This window comes from Camellia sinensis, chromosome 3 (assembly GCF_055761805.1).
Source record: "Camellia sinensis isolate YWXY chromosome 3, ASM5576180v1, whole genome shotgun sequence".
In the NCBI taxonomy this organism is placed as follows: Eukaryota; Viridiplantae; Streptophyta; class Magnoliopsida; order Ericales; family Theaceae; genus Camellia; species Camellia sinensis.
In genome coordinates, this window is record NC_138963.1 from 169,586,267 (window position 1) to 169,605,554 (window position 19,288).

Sequence of the window (19,288 nt, forward strand, 5' to 3'; positions counted from 1 at the left end):
GTATAAAAAATATATGCAATCTGATCATGTATAATTTTTGATATGCATAAATCTTACAAAATAAACGATTCAAATCATAAAAATAAATCTATAATAGATTTCAAATTGAGGCACACCAATTACTAAATATACAACAACAATTCCATACCTGACTGACTCTCACTAGTGTATAATATAATGACAGATATGAAATTAAAAACGGAATATTATGTCATAATTATTGTCAATTTTTTTTTCCGGCTGTTTCGTAGAGAATGCAAAATAATTTGATAGGCAAAAATTACAATACCCGTTTGGGTTAAAATTGTCCCAAAGATTACATCTGAACTAAAAATTTCACTGTTTTGGACACGTTGGAATTTCATTGTTCGAAGAAAAATCACATCACAGTGATAATAAAAACGAAATAATATAAACCAAACAAGCCCTAAAGGCAGGGTCGTTAAACGGGGTCATGTCTTGGTCGCGTTGGGTATTCGTTCATTTTGCCGCCACTACCACTGAAGAGAGAGAGAGAGAGAGAGAGAGAGATGTTGGAAGCAAAGAGTCTGAGGAAGGCGATGGTCCCTTGTTCACTGCTCGAACATCCCTCTCCCGGAAGCGTTCAGTCTACTCGGCTCGCCCTCCATGTCCTATTCTTATTATTTATACTATACTATTCATATATAATGATTGTCTCTATCAAAATCCCAATCTTAATCGTCTTTCTGTTTTTCACCTTGCTTTTGCTTTTGCTTTCTCAGGTTAATGCCGACCATTCTTCGTGCTGGGTCTACATCGCTTCTGGTTGCCGCATTTACAAACTCCAGGTTTAGTCTTTGCACTCTCTCTCTCTCTCTCTCTCTCTCTCTCTCTCTCTCTCTATATATATATATATGTATATATATTTATGGTTTTGAAGGGTCTTGATTATTGATAATGATGTGTCTATCTGTAAATATGGATATCTACTACTGCGAATTGATATTTGAAGTTTGATTTTTGTTTGAATGTTTGGTGTATTTTGGCCATACCGGGTGAGGCAATTCATGATACTGTTTGGGGGTTTGTTTTTTGGTAGTTTTTTTGTTCTTTTTGGGGAAATTTTTGTTAAAACAAATTTTCTAAAAGCTTTACTTGACGAAAAGAATCAGAATATTATTATTACTTTTAAAATTCCAAAAGAAAGTCTAGAAGATACAAACATAAGCCAAAAATAGTGGAATTTTTTTGGCTTTCAGTTTTTTTTTTTTTAATTTTCAAATATATATATATATATATATATTAGATTCACATACACAAGATAGACTAGAAAAGTAAAAAATTGACATAATTTTGAAAAAACAAATCACTAAAGACAAAAAATATATAGGTTATTTTTGGGTTGGTTTGAAATAGACTATTTTAGTAACTTTTTGGCTAAAATATGAAGTGAAAAAAATTAGTTTATTTGTGATGAATTTTTAACTTTTTACGAAAAGAAGTATAAAAAGTATGGAGGAAAGGAAATCTTTGACTTATAGTTTTTTTGGCTTTTTGGCCTTTTTAACGATTTTTTTTTTTTTTTTTTTTTTTTTGGCGTTTTGGCTATTATTTTAAGTTGCCAAAACAACCTTTAGTTTATCGTTAGCTCAATCTTGTGAAATACTTTTCCTGCTGTTTAGTGCAACAAAACTTACTTCTGAATAGGACAATGTAGGTTACCAGGGTATTGTCTGATGTTAGCGTTGTGGAAGTGGTTTTCCTTCTTTTGGGACGAAACTAACAACAATTTGTATCTCAAAAAGGAGAAGACATGTCCTTTGAATTAGTTGACTGATATGAAGGAGTTGGTCGCTAATAAGATCAAGAAATATCATTTTGCTGATTGTGTTGACAGACTAGTAGCTTGTATGCATTTGGCTGAACCCATGTTGGAGCTAGCATAGTAGTGAATCTTACTAATTATATATATATATATTTGTAGATATCAATGCAAGATTCTTTGGTCAATCAAGGAAAAGAAAGCCTCTTGATTCCTGAGCAAACACAGGTGTGTGGTTGTAATGCTTTCCACTTGCAAAATGAACATTTTGACCTAGCTTCTGTTTGTGTATGTTCGTGATTGTACCTCTGTAGTGTACTTCATAGTTATTTTTCAATTTTATCGTGTATATGAAGGTTATGAGCTCTTCAATAGTTAATCGCTGCCCTCATCGGTCAGAAATTCAGAGCATAGCACTTGCTGAAACAGAGAGTGAGTGACTATTTGTCATATCAATCATTTATATCTTTTTAAGAACTAATTGAAGAGTGTACTTTTTGAGCATATTATTAGCTTTCATGTCTACTTGTGTAAAGTAATTTTGATAATATTACATTGTTTATGTATAGTTGTATTTATACCACAGTATCTAATCTCCTTCCGTGCATCTCAAGGATAAGTCAGGGACTTGGGGTTAAATAATAAACACATAATATGGGAATTCAAGTGATACTTTGGAATAATAGGAATTTATATGAGGGCTAGGTAACCTTTATTCCCTGGCCATCAGGGTGTGTAAGGTTCATGAGAGTGGACTTATCTTGCTACTTCACATATGTCTGACATCTAGGTTCTTGGAATTACTGAATCAATCATGGTATGATGAAGCAAGTTTTCATTTTTAATGTTTGTTTGTTTTGTTCTCATAATGCCACAAACTTTAGTGATCGTCAAGAAATTTCATTTTACAAGATGTAGAGATGTCACTACTGGCTTAGTTTCCAAATCAAAGCTATACTGACTGAATTTGACAAACTTTAGTATTCAGTTGATTTCCATAACTGATTGATTATTATACCATTTTCATTAGGTAACAATTTTCTTTTCTGCTCAAACTGCAGATGTGATTACTAAAACATTGTGGAACTTAGGTTTTAGTTGAGACTAAGGACTTCTTGCGATGAGTTGAGTTCTAAAATTTTGTCTTTAGAGGTTGACAGATTATTTCCTTGGAAGTTTTGCTTCAATGGATATGAAACTAACTCAATTGATACTGGTGATAAGACAAAAAAAATTGAGTTTCTAGAAGTAAGTTTCTTCTTCTTCTTCTCTCCCCCCCCCCCCCCCAGCCTCTCTCTCTCTCTCTCTCTCTCTCTCTCTCTCTCATCACATTATGAGAAACATTGCTTTCGTATTTACAAATACAAGTGAAAACAGGGGAAAGCTGAGTTATATTTACCACAGTTTTAGGAAATGAGTCCTCTACAACATCTTTTCCTAGAGTAGAGAAAATTTTGGCAATACAATGTTTTCATTGGACCATAGAAAAAAGAAACAGTATGTTGATGGTCACTAAAACTTGGCTATTGTTATCTCAGTTTCCTGAAAGTAGTTTTCAAGAATGATGAACAATTTTTAGCATTACTTTCTGCTCTTAAACAAAACAAAACAAAAAAAGGAATTGTTTCATAATTTTCTTCAAATATGCTCAGTTTCTCAAGTGCCCAACCCAACACTAATCAATTCTAGCTTCCTTGTAATCAACTTTTTTATAATGCTTGTTGTGTCCTGTAAGCCTGGGATGTCAATGATGCCTACATGTGTCAAACCACAGGACTGAATCCTTGTACCAATGATTTTTCGGCGGCATAGTGTAATTGGATATGAATGAGACCAAGTAAACAAATAAATATCCTCCCTAGTCCCTACTGTAAGCTTCTGATTTTTGTGAAATTTTTGTGTTCTTTTGAACTTCTTTCAATGGAAGATGTTCTTGACAATTGAAATGACCCTAAATAGTGGTGGTGGATAGCTGAGTGGCCTTCCTCTTTCTGTTTACTTCATTACTCATGCTTGTAACATATCTGTGTTGATTTTTAAGTTTCTTCACCAGTGGACATAGCATAAACTAGAGATCTATGAAGTTATTTGTCATCCCAGTAGTTATGATTGTAGATGTGTGTGGTTAGAACCGTTAGGGGCATTGGACAGATTTAGTTGCTGAAAACAATTAAAAAGAGCACAAAACTTGTTATGAAAGCATATGATTTGGGAAGATGGTGGCTACAATCATTTAAATATGTGAAGCTCTAAACTTTATGGTATTTTTCTCTTTTTCTTGAAGAATCTTGAAGAAGTGGCAGGAATTGATATGATAATTTTTTTCACACTAGTTAATAATTTTTAATCCATGAATTTTTCTTTCTTTTGTAGCTTCCATTGGTGAGTCTTTCATTTTTAGTGCTTTCATGCAATTGCAATGTATGCAGGCAGTGGTTACTTGATTTTGGGAAGTGTGGACTCTTATGGTCACCTTATTGTTTCTAAGCTGGATACTAGTGGTAAAGGTACCCTCCTTTTTGGTTGTGTATATTCCTTTGGGCTTTGATTTTATTATGTTTCTTTCCAATAGTCCTAGTTTCATTTCCAATAGAATTCTGGAGACAAATCTAACAGTGCAGACCTCTCTGAAGGTGGGTCACACTTTCTGCTTCCCCCTAGGAGGGGCCTGGGTTTGTAATTGATACTTTTATGTAACAGCCACGTGCTCCACATTTTTAAATGCATTGATTTTCTACCTATACTATTTTGCATTTTCAAAAGAAATGTAATGCTCATTCAATATATGTCTCCATTAGTCCACTAGGGACACAGCTAATAAGCTGACTACCTTTGTCCTGTATTACCTTCATCTTTCAATATCTAATGTATATTCATGGACATCTGTACCATGTTAGAAATTGAATTACAACACAATAGCCAAAGTTTTGTGCCTTAGTAGCTTCCTTCAGATTTCTTTTTTGGGTTTATGTTTGATTTGCACTTCTCCCTACTTATTTCAGATGTTGATAGGCTTACATTTTCAATATCACCTCGAGATTGTGGTGTTGGAGAGGGTGGTTGGGCAGGGCTTTGCTTCAGTCCAAGTCAATGGTCCATGGTATCTTATCGCTTTCATATGTATTACTTCAACTTATGTGGTATGACAATTTGTTAATGTCAGAGAGTCATGATGTTTGTCCATGACTGACAAGCTGGAAGTAACATAAGTAGCTGATATCTGTGTGCTAAGTTATGTTGTTTCCATTGTCCATTCTTCTTTTGTTTATCTTCTATTTCTTCAATCAAAAATGTTTTGGAGCTCTAATTTGTGCGCTCGTATGTGGGACCCATCTGATGTGATGTTTTGGCCTTTTTTTTTTTTTTTTTTTTTTACTTTCCACCTCACTAGAGCTCAATTAGAGCTCTAGTTTTAGAGGGATGTATCATTGTTGTTCTTCAATTCAATGAGCCAAATTCTGAGTCTTGTCAACATGAAGGAGGTTTCACCATTACTTATCTGATTTAGGCATATTTTTGAAAGTAGAAGGATCAGTATGTCTCCAAAGAAACCCCTAAAAGCTGCCCATGATATTCATAATAATTCTTGATGTGTTTACTGATCTGTTATTTTGAACCCAAACTTTGATTGAAAATGAGCTAGAGTAATCTGTCAAATATCATCTCAAGGAGGCCTGAACTAATAAAGCCAGCAATTTTGTAATGGAATGAGTTAATTAGAGAAAAACAATTGAGTTGGTTCAAAGTTTTTTTTTTTTTTTTTTTTTTTTTGTTCTCTTTTTTTTGTTAACATGTCCTTAGAGATTTTTTAAAAAATTAGCATGTCATAATTCGTGGCTGGGAAACTTTCAATTCAAGTCATCTTATAATCAAATTACCATATTGGGCCCAAATAAAAGTTACAAATTGCTGGTAATCTAAAAAAATTAGCATATTACCATTTCGTAATCTAAGGGTTTCAAGTAATTAAAAAAAGTTACAGATTGTAGCTGAAATTTTCAATTTTTTTTTTTTTTATAAAAGAAAAAGTTATAATGTAATATTGCAACCAAACACCATTAGTCAACTTTTTTTTGAGCAAATAAGCTAAATAAGTTGACCTATAAGTGCTACTAAATGGGGCTTCTTTTTTTCTTTTCTTTTTTTGTCCTTATTAGATAAGTTATTGCAATTTATCTATCGGTTGTTGTTTTGTGTGAGGCATTTTCTTTGCAGGTTGTGGCACATATTGCAGAACTCTCAGATATTGATATTCCTATTTGTTTGTTGCATTTTGTGATAAAATGGTTAAGGTGGTTGTGCTATGGATATAGGGGGTTTGGTGTCAAGAGTTGACACATAGAGGTTATCTGACGAGATCTGTTATATGTGGGCAACTATGTTTACTGGATTTTTTTCTCTTCAAAAAGAACTAAGTGTTTCTCTTTTGTGTGTGTGTGTGTGTGTACATGCCTATGTATGTATGTATGTATTGCATGGTTCTTCTTTTAAGAATTGAACCTGCAAGCCTACCCCTCCCTCTTTGATGCCATGGCTGCATCATGGTGTTAGAACACCTTTGCTGTAAAGCACAGGTAATTTTGGGCATGTTGTTCCTAGAAGTATATTGTAATAAGGAAGTTCAACAAAGTTGTGGCATTGAAACTGTTGACCACCTTTAAAGATATCATTGGTAATAAACTTGAACTGGAGAAGGTTTCACATATCATGACGGCTACTGTTGATTTTTTTTTTTGGGGGGGCACATTTATGATAATTGTTGGGGCATTGGATTTATAAACTGAGTGCTTGGTTTAAACATATTCAAGAAAAAGTGATTCTTCGGTTTTTGGTTTCTCAACACCTGAAATTGTTCTTCTTCCTGTTATCATTATTATTTTTGGTGTGTGTGTGTGTGTTTGTGTTGTTACAGTTGATTCTGGAAACCATTTCATGTTTTCTGCTTGTGTTTCAACTGTTGTCTGTCCTTAATCAGATTTCCCCATTACACTGACTCTTCTATTTTAGGCAGCTGTTGCACACAGCTTCTGCAGAAGCATTGATGTATATGACCAAGATATTCACCTCCAGACTCTACGTACGTAAGTACTGTGTGTGGTTCACTGGCCATCTAATTGCTATTTATAGAGATATGCACCTTGGCAAAATGTTGCTATTAAAAATGTTAGACAAATTGTTTTCTTTGTTCTACTTCAATATCTACAAGTACTATTTAAAATATGTTCCTTGTCACTTTCATGTGAGGGTATATCATCTAATGACGATGAAATTTGGGTAGGGTACTGCTGTGGATGCCTGTGGTTGACATTGATGGACTTGTTTAACACCCATAGGTTATAGTGAACTGATTTGGCTGAGAAACAGAATCCTTATGATTGATATTCTTCCCATATTTTTTTCCATGTGCTTTCTATCCCCTTAAGGATGTAATTAATAATTGTTTGTCCATAAATTACTGCAACCAAGTTTCCAGTTTATAAAGTTGAATGTTCTGAAATGACTGTCTTTCCTAAATTGTGGTTCAGGAAATTTTGATGTGTACTCAGTGGAAACACTCTGTTCCTTTAAACTGATCTTTGAAATGATTTCCATGGATTTTGTTTAGTAGGTTGTTTCCTTATGAAAAGGGATTGCTATGTTTTGGTTTACATCTTTTTTTTAATGAAGATATAACTAGAAGTGATAAGTAATTAGTTTGAGGGAACCCATATTTTATTCTCGTTTTTTAGATTTACATACAGATTTCAGAATACGGAAATATTTGTTTCTTCTGTATTTGACATGGAATCTGTTTACGGGTTTCATTTTTCAATAATGTTTTGTAGGTGATTCATATTTCTTGACACTAGGCAATCTCAAAGCTTCTGATTCTCTAAAAACCTTGTCATTGAATTGCCTATGAATTGCTTGAATATGTAAGTTTTTTCAGAATATTGATTGCCATTGATGTAGCTGTGTTGCAGATTATGGTATCCATCTTCATTAAGCTTTATGCAGAGCTTGTGTAGTGGAAATGATAGTTCTATATTAGCCGTCACAGAAGGCTGCCAGGTTTTGCCTTTTCATTTTGTATACATTTTTTTTTTTAAATTTAACATTTGAGCTTATTTCTTTGTTTACACATTTTAGCATTTTTCCATCTTTTTGAATTACTGCAGCTTTCCATATGGGACTTGAGAATGAAAGAAAATGGTGGTTGTGTGCATAGGATATATGGTTCTGTTGGAGATATCTTCTATGCAGTCTGTAGTTCTTCAACTAGTATTGCAGTGGGAGGAGCTGATCGTACTGTTACCGTCTACGATCCTCGCAGGTTGGTTACCGTGTCAGGCATAATTTCATCCATTAATGGCCATTTCTGTATCCCTTCAGAATTAGTGGTCTTCTTCTGTTTGTGGTTGAGCAATTAAGAATGAGGATATGTGGTATGTCCAAATGTCACATTCAAGGTTTTAAAAAGCGGCCGCAACCGTTACGTAACGCCGTTACGTAACGGTTTTGGCGGTTACCGCCACCCGTTACGGCCGCTTTTGCAGAGTGATTGAGATTCACAGGTGTGTCGGCCGTAGCGGCTGCCGTAGCGGTCGTGACGGTGCCGTAACAGCTGTAACGGCCTGTTACGCACCGTTACGTAACAGTTTCAAACTGTTTCTTTCGAAAAAACACAAAAAAAAAAGCTGAAAATGGGGAAAGAGGGATAGAGAGAAGAGGGAAGATAAAGAGAGAAAATGGAGCAAGAGATAGAGAAAGAAAAGGGAAGATGAAGAACATGTTATTGATTTGTTGAAGCTGTAAGACCTATGTTATTCTATTCAACTGCTATCATTCAACCATTTTGTTTGTTTGTGTCTATCTATATATTGTTTGAAAATAATAATAATAATAAGTGTGGTCATTAACTATTTAGCTTGGTTAAAATATGTGTATATATATATATATATATATTTAGGCTCTTATTTATTCTCTTACTTTGTCATTGTTTATCTTATATATAATAGTTAGTGATTGTTTTTTTGTATAATATAAAGTTATTAATTATTAAAATAAAATGTAAAAAACTAAGTTTATAGTGATTTAAAAATATGAAATATATTGGATCATACGTAAAAATTTACAAAAATTGGTCAATATTTATTTTTAACCCAATAAATATGATCATGGAAAAAAAATATGCGTATCGGTAAGTTTTTTTCAAATTGTGCGAAAAATAAAAAAATTCACTGTTCCGGCTACCGCAACCGTTACACTATGGCCTTTATACCCCGCAACCGCAACCACGCCACCGCTACCGTTACGGCGACCGCAACCGCTTTTCAGAACCTTGGTCACATTTCATGCTTTTCAGTATATTATATCATTTCCCCTTGTGCTTAGTTTCATTTGCAATCAGACAGATTGAAAGAAAATGGAGTACTAAATTCCACTTAATCTTGCATTGGTTAATATGTTGATTTTCATTTTTACATCCTGACTGTAGGTGGTCAGCGCTATCGAGATGGGTGCACTGCTCAAAATATGAGGTCGCTTAAAATTCTCAGTAACTTTTACTCCATGTTCTTCAGCAGTGGCTAGATTTTATAAGGAGAACAAAGTTGTCAATGGTTGAGTTCAGATTTTACTGCATTAACAATGATGAATCAAATGTCTTGATTCTTATAATATAACAGTGAAGAATAAAATACTTGTGATCGTTAAGTCTTGTTGACGTTTGTAGGGATAGATGTCTAGGATTGTTAGTAGTCCACATGCTTCATAAATGTTTTTAATAATCAATACCAATCCAAAAGAAAAAAAACTTAGTATCTGCATAACAAATGTGAAGTGTTAACAACCCATATTTCGAAAGGTATGTTTCCTGCCTATGCATTGTTGTTCACATATTTAAATTTGGCACTTCTATCGAAGAAAAAGGAAAGAAATAGAAGTCTACCCTGCATAGATAGAATCCATTAGTATTTCCTTTGATTCATTTCTCCTTGTCATATTTTTTCCTCCTTGTCAATTCAATAGTGCTTTAGAGAGGTAGTTTTTTTGGGCTTTGGTGTTGAAAGTTTGACAATATCTCATTACACGATTCCATCTACTCTACAAAGACCTTTATACCTAATTTCTGAAATGAAACATATTATCTTCTGATAATTTACTTATTTATTTATTTATTTATTTATTTTTTGTGTATAACCTGCAAATACACTCACATGTATGTATCTATTGTTTAAATGGGATGGTAGAGGTTTGTAAGCCAAAACAACCTGTTTACCATACATGTTAAAAGAAACGATTACTTTTCTGAATATCCTCTGTTTATATTGCCATTTTACTTTAACCACAAGAAGCTTTTAGATGATCATGCTAGAAAGTCATCAAAAATCATCCATTATCAGTTATTTATAGTTCTGGAAATTTCTTAAATTGGGCTTTTATCTTTGATTAGTCCTACAGCAGCCCGCCATTATAGGCACATCCTGTGTTCAATAATTTGGCTTGGTTGTAGGGTATGTTTTGTTGTCAAGTCTTAGGTAGAAGTTTGTCCCTTTTCTCATGATTACAAGCTAATATTTATATTAAAAATTAAAAATTAAAAATTAACTGATAAAGGTATGCACAAACACACTCGTGTATATCTTGCCTAACAAACTGATCTCCAAGGTTCAAATTTTCACAATCAGAAACTTGCATATCTGAGGCTTATACTTTGTTAGAGATTTTCATAAGAGAGGAGGTTTCCTGTTCAGCTGTTCATTCATAGCTGTTCATACTGACTACAACCTTAAAGAGTCATCATTGGTTGGCTTCACCCACAATTGTTGCTGCATAAAAAGCACAACTTTTGCATTCCCTGCTCTTACTTATCATGAATTTTCAGATTTTTGTTCAAAGTACTGTAGGTTTTATATGTACTTCTGGGAGTTCTTAATTTTGCAACAAGAAAGAACTTCTATGCTGGTACTGCAGATAACTGGACTTGCTTTCGCATCAATTGACTCAGATTATATCTATATACAAGGAGTTGATTATGAGGTGATTCCCTACAAAATTTCTGATACTGTTTTTTCTTCGTTTGTTTGCTTCACTTCACATCGGTGATGTTCTTGTCTTTTCCTCAACCTTACTAGTTCTTACAAGTGTATGGATCTTGTTTTGGCATTCTTTCTGTATGAAATTGATATTTTTCTCAAAGGAGAGGACTTTATATCATAGTTTGTGAATTTGAGACCAGATGGATGCAACACTTTTAAGTTTGATCTTGCAGTTCTATAGGCATGAGGCAATGTTCCTTTTTGATGCGAAATATTTGCACATGTAATTTTGTCTAGTGAAAGGGGGCTGGTGCTGTAGGTTCATAATTGAGATGAGATCTGTTACAAGTCATCTTTTAAATTAACTGTCTTTTTTAACCCTAGAAAGAATTGGTGGTTCGGCTATTTGAATAGACTACTCTGTGAAATTCCGTCCAGGTGAAGACTCTAACAACGTGCCATAATGATCATCCATTTGCAGGTTTTGTGTGGACAATGGAAAGAAAGCAAGAAAGTCTTCTCATTTAGGGGAGATTCAAACTGGCTTGGATTTAGCAAGGTATGATATTCTCTCGTAATGTTCCCATGAAAGAATACACACTGAACCCTTTGGACACAAGTTTGTAGGTCAAAATGTCATTCTTTTCTTTATTTTATTCTTGGAGTGCAAGCACATGATCATGCATTCACCACATAAATGAACTATGTTTGTACCAAAATAATATTATTCAACAATTTGTACGGAGTACATAAGATGCTATAAGGTTCATTCTTAGCCTGTGCCATGTTTTATCTTAACCATACACTGAATCGCCTAATGTCAGGAATGTCGTGAATTAAGTAGAACACCTAGGTGCAGGCTTCTGCAACATAAGAATCTGCAATGATCATCGTACAGTTGCGCTTCCTAATCCATCGCTAAATGTTCTTTCTCTGCAGTGCGCCAACAAGGATGTTTTGGGTGGATGGTGTGATTCAGGCAGCATCTTTGTTGCTGACATTGCCAAGGAAAATAAATTGCAGGCCGCGGATGATTTCTGTAATGAAGTTATCTGTTGATGCTTCAATTGGCTACTTTTTTCTCTAGTTTGCTGTACTCTTGGTGAGCATTTCATTTTTTATTTTTATTTTTTATCATCAATTACACAACTATCGACCTATTAAAATAGATTTTTGTGATCAGCATCATTTGTGGGGTTTAACAATCCTATTCTGGAATACAGATATTGGAGAATCCAAGATTGATACTTTTTCTGATCTTTTGATTAATCAACTGTATGCCTATTTTTTTTATCTTTGGATATGAAGTTAGTTACTTTTTTAATAGTTTGCAAGTTTACCTAGTGATCAATCCAATCAAATGAAATCGATTTTGTAGAAATTTAGATCTTAGCAAACTTTTAGCGTGGTCGGTCATGTTAAAAGCTTCCATATATTTCGCTGACAATGAGGGGGTAAGAAATTTTTTACTCTCTTTCCCTCATGTTAAGCTCAATTTGTTCCCGGAAAGACGGAGGAGCCTACACATGTAAAATAGAATCTTACAACTACTACTTGGGAAGTTGGAAGGTTAGTTGTATAATTCCAATCTTTTACTATACACTTTATTGTAATGAGATAAAGCTTATAGTTAGTCTCTCTCTTTCTCTTGTGGGGCATATGATTGATTATATAAAATGAGAATGAGATTTTTGGGGCTCAAGTTTGTGGTCCACGGTTGAGTGTGTCAATGTGATGAATTATTCAAAGGTCAAGAGGTCAAGATCGTTGCAAGGGGGGGTGGATCTGCATGTTCCCTCTCTCAGAACTTCATGGGTTTTTTATTAGTCGTGTTAGGTGATTGAAAAAACGTCTTTTCTTATGGTCATTGTTGCTGAGATTATTATACAAGTTATGATATGAATTGGAAACACGTGCACTCAATCAATGGTATTTCCTGATTTATTTACTATTTTAAAATTTAATTAATTATGTAAGCATATAATAGTCTTGTTATTGGACAGGCATAAATATTTTGATGTTTTGAAAAAACAAATAATTAGTCTGATGAGTTGAGCCCAAACCTCACCAACTAACATTACAGTAACTTTTGAACAATAATTGAAGGCCAAATCTTTAGGGACACCCCTTAAATGGTTTGACATCACCACTTCCAACTCCCAATTAAGTAGTTTAAAATGGAGAGAGAGAGAGAGAGAGAGAGAGAGAGAGGTGTTTGGATAAGTTTTTGTTTCACATATATGATATTAAATGGCTTCTGAGGGTATGATAGTGACGAGGAATCAGCATTGTAACAAATTATCCAAGTGGGTTGTTGTTGACTGTTTTTTTTTTTTTTTTTTGGGTTAAATGAAGCAAAGTTAGATTGTTTAGTGGGATATAAGCATCCAAATAAGAAACCCAAACTTTTTATTTTATTTTATGGATGTTCAAAATTTTATGCTGATTAATTTTCAAGTATATATAGTTTCTCTATTTAATTATGGAGCATAGTTTTGCAAGTTACCTTAAAAAAAGTGAAAAATAGAACTATAAATCTATATTTTAAAATTTAAACCCTAAACCTTGACTAAATATTTTAAATTATGTTTTTGGTTAGATAAATATTTCAAAATTCTAAATAAAAATTTTCAGAACTTTCTTAAAAAAAAGTCAATAATTATTATTTGCCCGACAAGTAAACTTACACAGTGCTTTTTATAATCTACATGTATGAGAAGTGATTACCTGCTTATGGCTTGTCTTTTTTCTTTTTCTTTTTTTTTTTTTCTAATTTTGCCCTTTTATTTTGTATAATTTATTAATGGTGACTGATATGTTGACTTTCCCATTTTACACTTTTCTTTGCTAATATTAATCAATATTGGTAGTACTAATTTGAGTGAAGATTTTTTCATAATTACTTAAACATTCTTGCTCAATTATAAAACATAAATCTTTTTTTTTAACAAATTATAATTACACCATAAGGTTTGTTTAAAATATGAAGTGGTCTTATAATAATAGAAATTACAACTATCATTTGTTATAGATTTTAATTTAACACAATAATTGGGGGGGGGGGGGAATAAAAAAAAATAAGTAATCTCCTTTGCAACAATAAATTATCAAAATTGTTCACTAAAAAATATTTCTCATATTATTAAAAGCTATTAATTGACATAATGCTTTATTTAATAACAAAATGATTAACTGAAAGTTTTTTTTTTTCATATCATTGAAATTTGTTAATTGACTTAATGATTTATTTCTTAATAAAATTGGTTATTTGTTATGTAAGCATAATTTATTTATTAATAAAAATGATCATTTGTTAGAAGATTTGTTAGATACCTATGGGTCTAAAAAGAAAGAAAAATAAATATGAAGACAAATTCATTAAAACAACCGAAAATCCATCATAAAATAATTTTTTAAAACATCAAACCAAATATAATAATTTGTTAGAATATTTAGATTTTCGAAATTTAAATTTACCACAATAATATACGGGTCTAAAAAATATTTAAAAAACCAAACCAAATAAAATAATTTACTAGAAGATTTATACTTTTAAAATTAAAATTTACTTTATTAATAAAATTGATCTTTTATTATGCAAATATAATTTATTTATTAATAAAATATAGCATTTGTTAGAAAAAAAAAATTTGTTTTTTAGGACTTAGAAAATTTGTTAGATGCATGTAAGATCTAAGTAAAAATATGTGCATGCATGGCACAAATTATCAATAATATAATTGTAAATCACCAAATTCTGTAGGACCCACCCTTCTCAAGTATAAAGATAAAGATATGTACTGATCTGTATTGGAGATGTGAAACTTTTGGGAGATCTTGAAGCTTAGACCCTAAGGATCAAATAGCAAGGGGCCACTGGCTAGTTATTGAGTTAATAAATTAATAATGTATTTTATTCATTAATTTAGATAAAAAATTTAAAATATATATATATATATAAATATTTGTAAAATATAATTATATTTTATTTATATTTATTTATTTATTTTAATTTCTATCTAAATTTACGAACCATTGTCACACTTTTTAAATAGTGTAAGGATTCCTTTTTGAGTATGTGTAAAAATGTTGTCATGTTTGCCTAATGTAATTATTATTTTATTTTATTTTGTATTTCTCGCTTCTTTGGGGCAAATAAAATCCCTATTTTATATTCTAGAAGAACAAGAGACGTGCGGAAATAGCCAAACATATAGATACAATGATACAACCACATAAATAATTTAAGACTTCATGTTTGTCCCACATGTAATGGGTTCATAGAATTACTAATTTTTTTTTAAGGATAAATTATAAATATACCATCTGGGATTTGATTAAAATATAAATTATAATTTATAGTTTTGTAAGTTACATTCCATCCCTTGATATTTTTAATTTCATAACAAATCGCTTCTTTTATTAATAAATTATCAAGTCAATTAACAGTTTTTAATGATGTTATAAACATGTTTTAATTAATAATTTAGGTAATTTTATTATTGTATAAGAGAGCAATTATGAATTTTTTTTTAGTTAATTTTGTTAAATAAAAAATTTTAACGAGGAGATATCTATAATTTTTCAAACTACAAGAGGCAATATATACTTAAGCAAATCTCAAGAAATGTATTTATAATTTATCCTTTTTTTTAAGAGTGATAGTATATAAATAGAAATTTTATATAGAATAAGTTAGTGATGTATGTTTATTTATTTCAAATAAAAAAAATTATTAAAATAATTTATAATTTAACAAATTTCACTGTTGTTGCCATTGTCACATATTTTTTGTGAGACTTTCTATATAAATTATTTATTTGTAAATTATTTTCTATTTTTAAAAGGCGTCAGATGATGGATATACCATTCATGGACTTGAAAGATAGTCTCCCATTTTGTGAGATGTTGATACTGCATTGTTACTATGGTCTTCAAATTACACTTTACTCCCTCAATTATTATTATTTTTCATTTTTTCCCCTCAAATTAAAAATTAATATGATGTATTCCCTTCATCTTCTAAAAATTTTCAATTTAATCCTTATGTCTTTATTTTGTTAACAAAATAAACGGAAAATATACATGTAATGTACACATCATATTTATGACAAACATTTAAAGAGTATTTTCGTCATAAATATGACATGTGCACATTTAGGGTGAGCATGATTCAGATTGGACCAGATTGAGGTAAAACTAAAACCAATCTGTTATCTACGGTTCCTGAAAAATTAAAACCAATCCAATCCGTTTAAATCATGGAACCAATTCGAACCAATCCATTTAAACAAGGATTGGATCGATTTAGGACCACAGATTCACATAATTAAATAACAAAATATATATATATATATATATAACACTTTAATTTCATAAAAACATAAATATAGCGTTATATTAATTCCACAATAGCAACATGTTTTTCTATAATAGCGACATACTGTTCTAAAATTTAAACAACCATAAGAAAACTAGTTTCACCATAAATATTTAGACCATTACAAATTAAAACTAAAAACTAACAAATAAAAGAAGATATTATATGGATTTAGATTTGAGTTTAGGTTTTATATAGAATAAGAGAAAATATTATGGGGAAGGATGTATAATAAAAATATAGATTATTTGTATAAGGTCCGGATCGGATTCAATCCGGAACCAATCCGTGGACTATGGATTTTTAATTCTTCAATCCGGAACTGAATCACGGATTCAAAAACCCAATCTAAACCTATCGGACTGGACTAGACTGGATCGGATTACGAATTTCACGGATTTCTTACTCAGCCCTATGCACAATACATGCACCTTTTCTTATTTTTGTTAACAGAATGGAAATATAAAGATTAGATTGAAAATTTTTGAAATATGAAGAGGATACATTGTATCAATTTTTAGTTTAAAGGGGTAAAATAAAAAATCGTAATAGTTGAGAGGAGTAAAGTGTGATTTGCCCTACTATATATGTATATAAGAAAATATTTTTATATTTTCAAAAGATGACATATCACTAAAATATTTTATTGAATTTTTTTAACTCTTATATAGTATGGGAGATTTTATTTTATTTTTAAATATTAAAATAAAATTATAAAATATCTTGAGTAAAGTAACAAATATATATATAATTTATAAAAGAACAGCACTTACAAACACAACTATAAAATGGAATTATTATTAAAATAGATTTTCTTATTTAAAAAAAACAATATTTTAATGATAGTCAAACAAAGTTGGCAACTACTGTTGATTAAATAATCACATTTGGCACATCACTGATGTTGCTTTGTTTGGAAAAGGAAGAAACTGCCAGATGTTCTCTTGAACTCCCAAGAATCTCATACTGGGAATATATACGGAGGACCCTTGCTTGCCTCCCAAGTATAAATGGACAAAAGTTACACCAAATATTGATTTTTATTTAAATAACAAGAAAGAAAAAGAATTTATATATATAGAGAGAGAGAGAGAGGGAGAGAGAGAGAGAAGATAAGGTTGTGAAAGTGAAGCAAAACTTAAGTACTCCCTCCTGTGACAGGAAAAAAAAAAGTAAATAATTTGTTTAGATGAATTGCACTTATCTCGCGAAATTTGAAAAAAATACAACAAGTTTTATAATTTTAATATAATTGCATTATCTACTTTTCAATAAAATTAAAAAGATCAAAACAAATGCCGAACATTTGAAGACACAAAAATATGCAATATAAAATATGCATTTAATTATAAAAGAGATGATAAATTAATTTTTTATTTATACAACTAATAAAGTTTTGATAAAAAATAGAGTTAAGCGTTATATAAATTAAAATTTTAAAAGAGTCAGGTATAATTATGCTAAACTTATATGACTTATTGTATTTTTTTAAATCTCAAGAGAGTTCATTCTAATTTTCCCAAATTTGTTTGGAATAAAAGACATAATAACCTTGCTCTGGCATTAAATATTTTTTATAATCCAATTGAACCCAAAAAATTGTGTTGTATATTAATAGATGGTTTTAAAAACTGGACCGGTCCAGCCAGTTTGATCGGTTAAACTATCGATCAGTCGGGATTTCAATCCAAATATACCTTCTAAACCGTTCCAAGTTGAAAACTAGCCACTTTAGAGAGAATTAGCAAAACCGATGGTTGAACCACCAAACTAAGTCAAGTGAACTAGCAGGGTTGATGAAACTAAAAAATTTGGACTTTTTTTGATATTTTCTTTCTTTCTTATATATATATGTATATATATAAGATAATTTTGATTAGAAACTCTCTTTCAAAGGTCTCTTCTCGTGAGGAATCTCATTGGGAGCTTGAATTATTATGAAAGTCTCTACCCATTTTTCAAAAAAACTCAAGAAATTCATGTGAAATTCAATCAAATTTATTGAAGGAAGTCTTGAAATTTTAATATCCCTTTAAAATTTTTATTCTTCTTTCAATCAAATTATTTGAATTGAAATCATATGAAATGAACATTGAATATTTGGTTTTCTCTACCAAAAATTAAAATTAATAATATTTTAAAATACATTATTATATTTTTTAGTAAAAAAATATTAGGAGAAATATTTAAGATAATTTAATATTTTCAGTTTTTTTCGTTTTTAATTTTATTTCTTATAATTTTATTTAAATATATTTATAAAGTCACAGTTCGATTCCGATTCAACTAGACGATTGAACCGGTGACCCGTTCACCCAATTTATTTTTTAAGTTGCTCACTGATCCGATTTTTAAAACATTTCGAATCACAAGTATATATCATCAACAATCTAATTTTCCTTTCATTTTGACTATAAACATTTTTTGAAGTTTTTGTTTTTTTATAAATAAAATTTACACGTATACATGTCATCTCTATACCTGTCGTCCTTTGAAAATAATCGATGATAGTCTAATTTGAAATGTTGTGAAAAATGTTCTTAGAAATGTCTCCCCCATTTGTTGACATTTTCATAACTTCGAATTTGTGGTCTAGAAACCTTTTTCCTTAGCTATTTTTTCTAGAAGATGCACGTGAGTTATTGAGGGGGAGAGAGTGAGAGAAGTGTGATCCTCAAGCATGTGGGAAAAAAAAAAAAAAAAAAAACAACAACTAAAAAGGTTCTGAACGGCACAAGCAATAGTAAGACCAAACAAAACCTAATCAAGTGGACAGAATAATATCTACAATATTCAAATTGTACAAAAGTTGAGAAGGGCATTACTACAAAATTTATATATACAATATTCAAATTGACCATAAAAAATGTTTAGAAAGTGTAATTGACTACAATATTCAATTAATTGAGAAGCACATTGTTACAAAATTATATATTTAGGAATAATATTGTTCAATTGATATATATATATATATATATATTATTTTTGGCCCAAATTATCTGTCTAGAACACAAAACGATAGCTGAACAATAATATATTTTTCTGTTAATTATTTTACACAAATTAAAAATACTTAATGAAAGCTTTCATTTGGTTAAAAGAACT

The 19,288-nt window shown here is 30.9% G+C and overlaps 1 protein-coding gene across 6 annotated transcripts; it reads left to right on the forward strand.

Moving 5' to 3' along the window:
* The first annotated feature begins 282 nt into the window (after positions 1-282).
* On the forward strand, positions 283-12,094 carry LOC114301106 (uncharacterized). 6 transcript variants are annotated; one of them, XM_082921363.1, is made up of 13 exons: positions 283-629; positions 744-809; positions 1,946-2,011; positions 2,140-2,215; positions 4,213-4,290; positions 4,786-4,883; positions 6,791-6,864; positions 7,747-7,834; positions 7,942-8,096; positions 9,261-9,303; positions 10,739-10,804; positions 11,285-11,362; positions 11,743-12,094. In XM_082921363.1, exons 1-13 carry the CDS (start codon positions 531-533, stop codon positions 11,860-11,862), a joined length of 1,107 nt encoding a protein of 368 aa, XP_082777489.1. In that variant the 5' UTR covers positions 283-530; the 3' UTR covers positions 11,863-12,094. The 6 variants fall into 6 exon arrangements, 4 of the variants coding, with proteins under 4 accessions (XP_082777489.1, XP_082777490.1, XP_082777488.1 ...); XR_014364740.1 differs by having other exon boundaries at positions 404-629; positions 10,650-10,804; XR_014364739.1 differs by having other exon boundaries at positions 404-629; positions 10,672-10,804.
* The last annotated feature ends 7,194 nt before the right edge of the window (positions 12,095-19,288 follow it).

Coding starts and splice junctions, on each gene's coding strand:
- LOC114301106 (XM_082921363.1), top strand. CDS start 531: ATGTTGGAAGCAAAGAGTCTGAGGAAGGCGATGGTCCCTTGTTCACTG. Junction 630..743: donor CTACTCGGCTCGCCCTCCAT/GTCCTATTCTTA, acceptor TTGCTTTCTCAG/GTTAATGCCGACCATTCTTC. Junction 8,097..9,260: donor ACCGTCTACGATCCTCGCAG/GTTGGTTACCGT, acceptor TCCTGACTGTAG/GTGGTCAGCGCTATCGAGAT.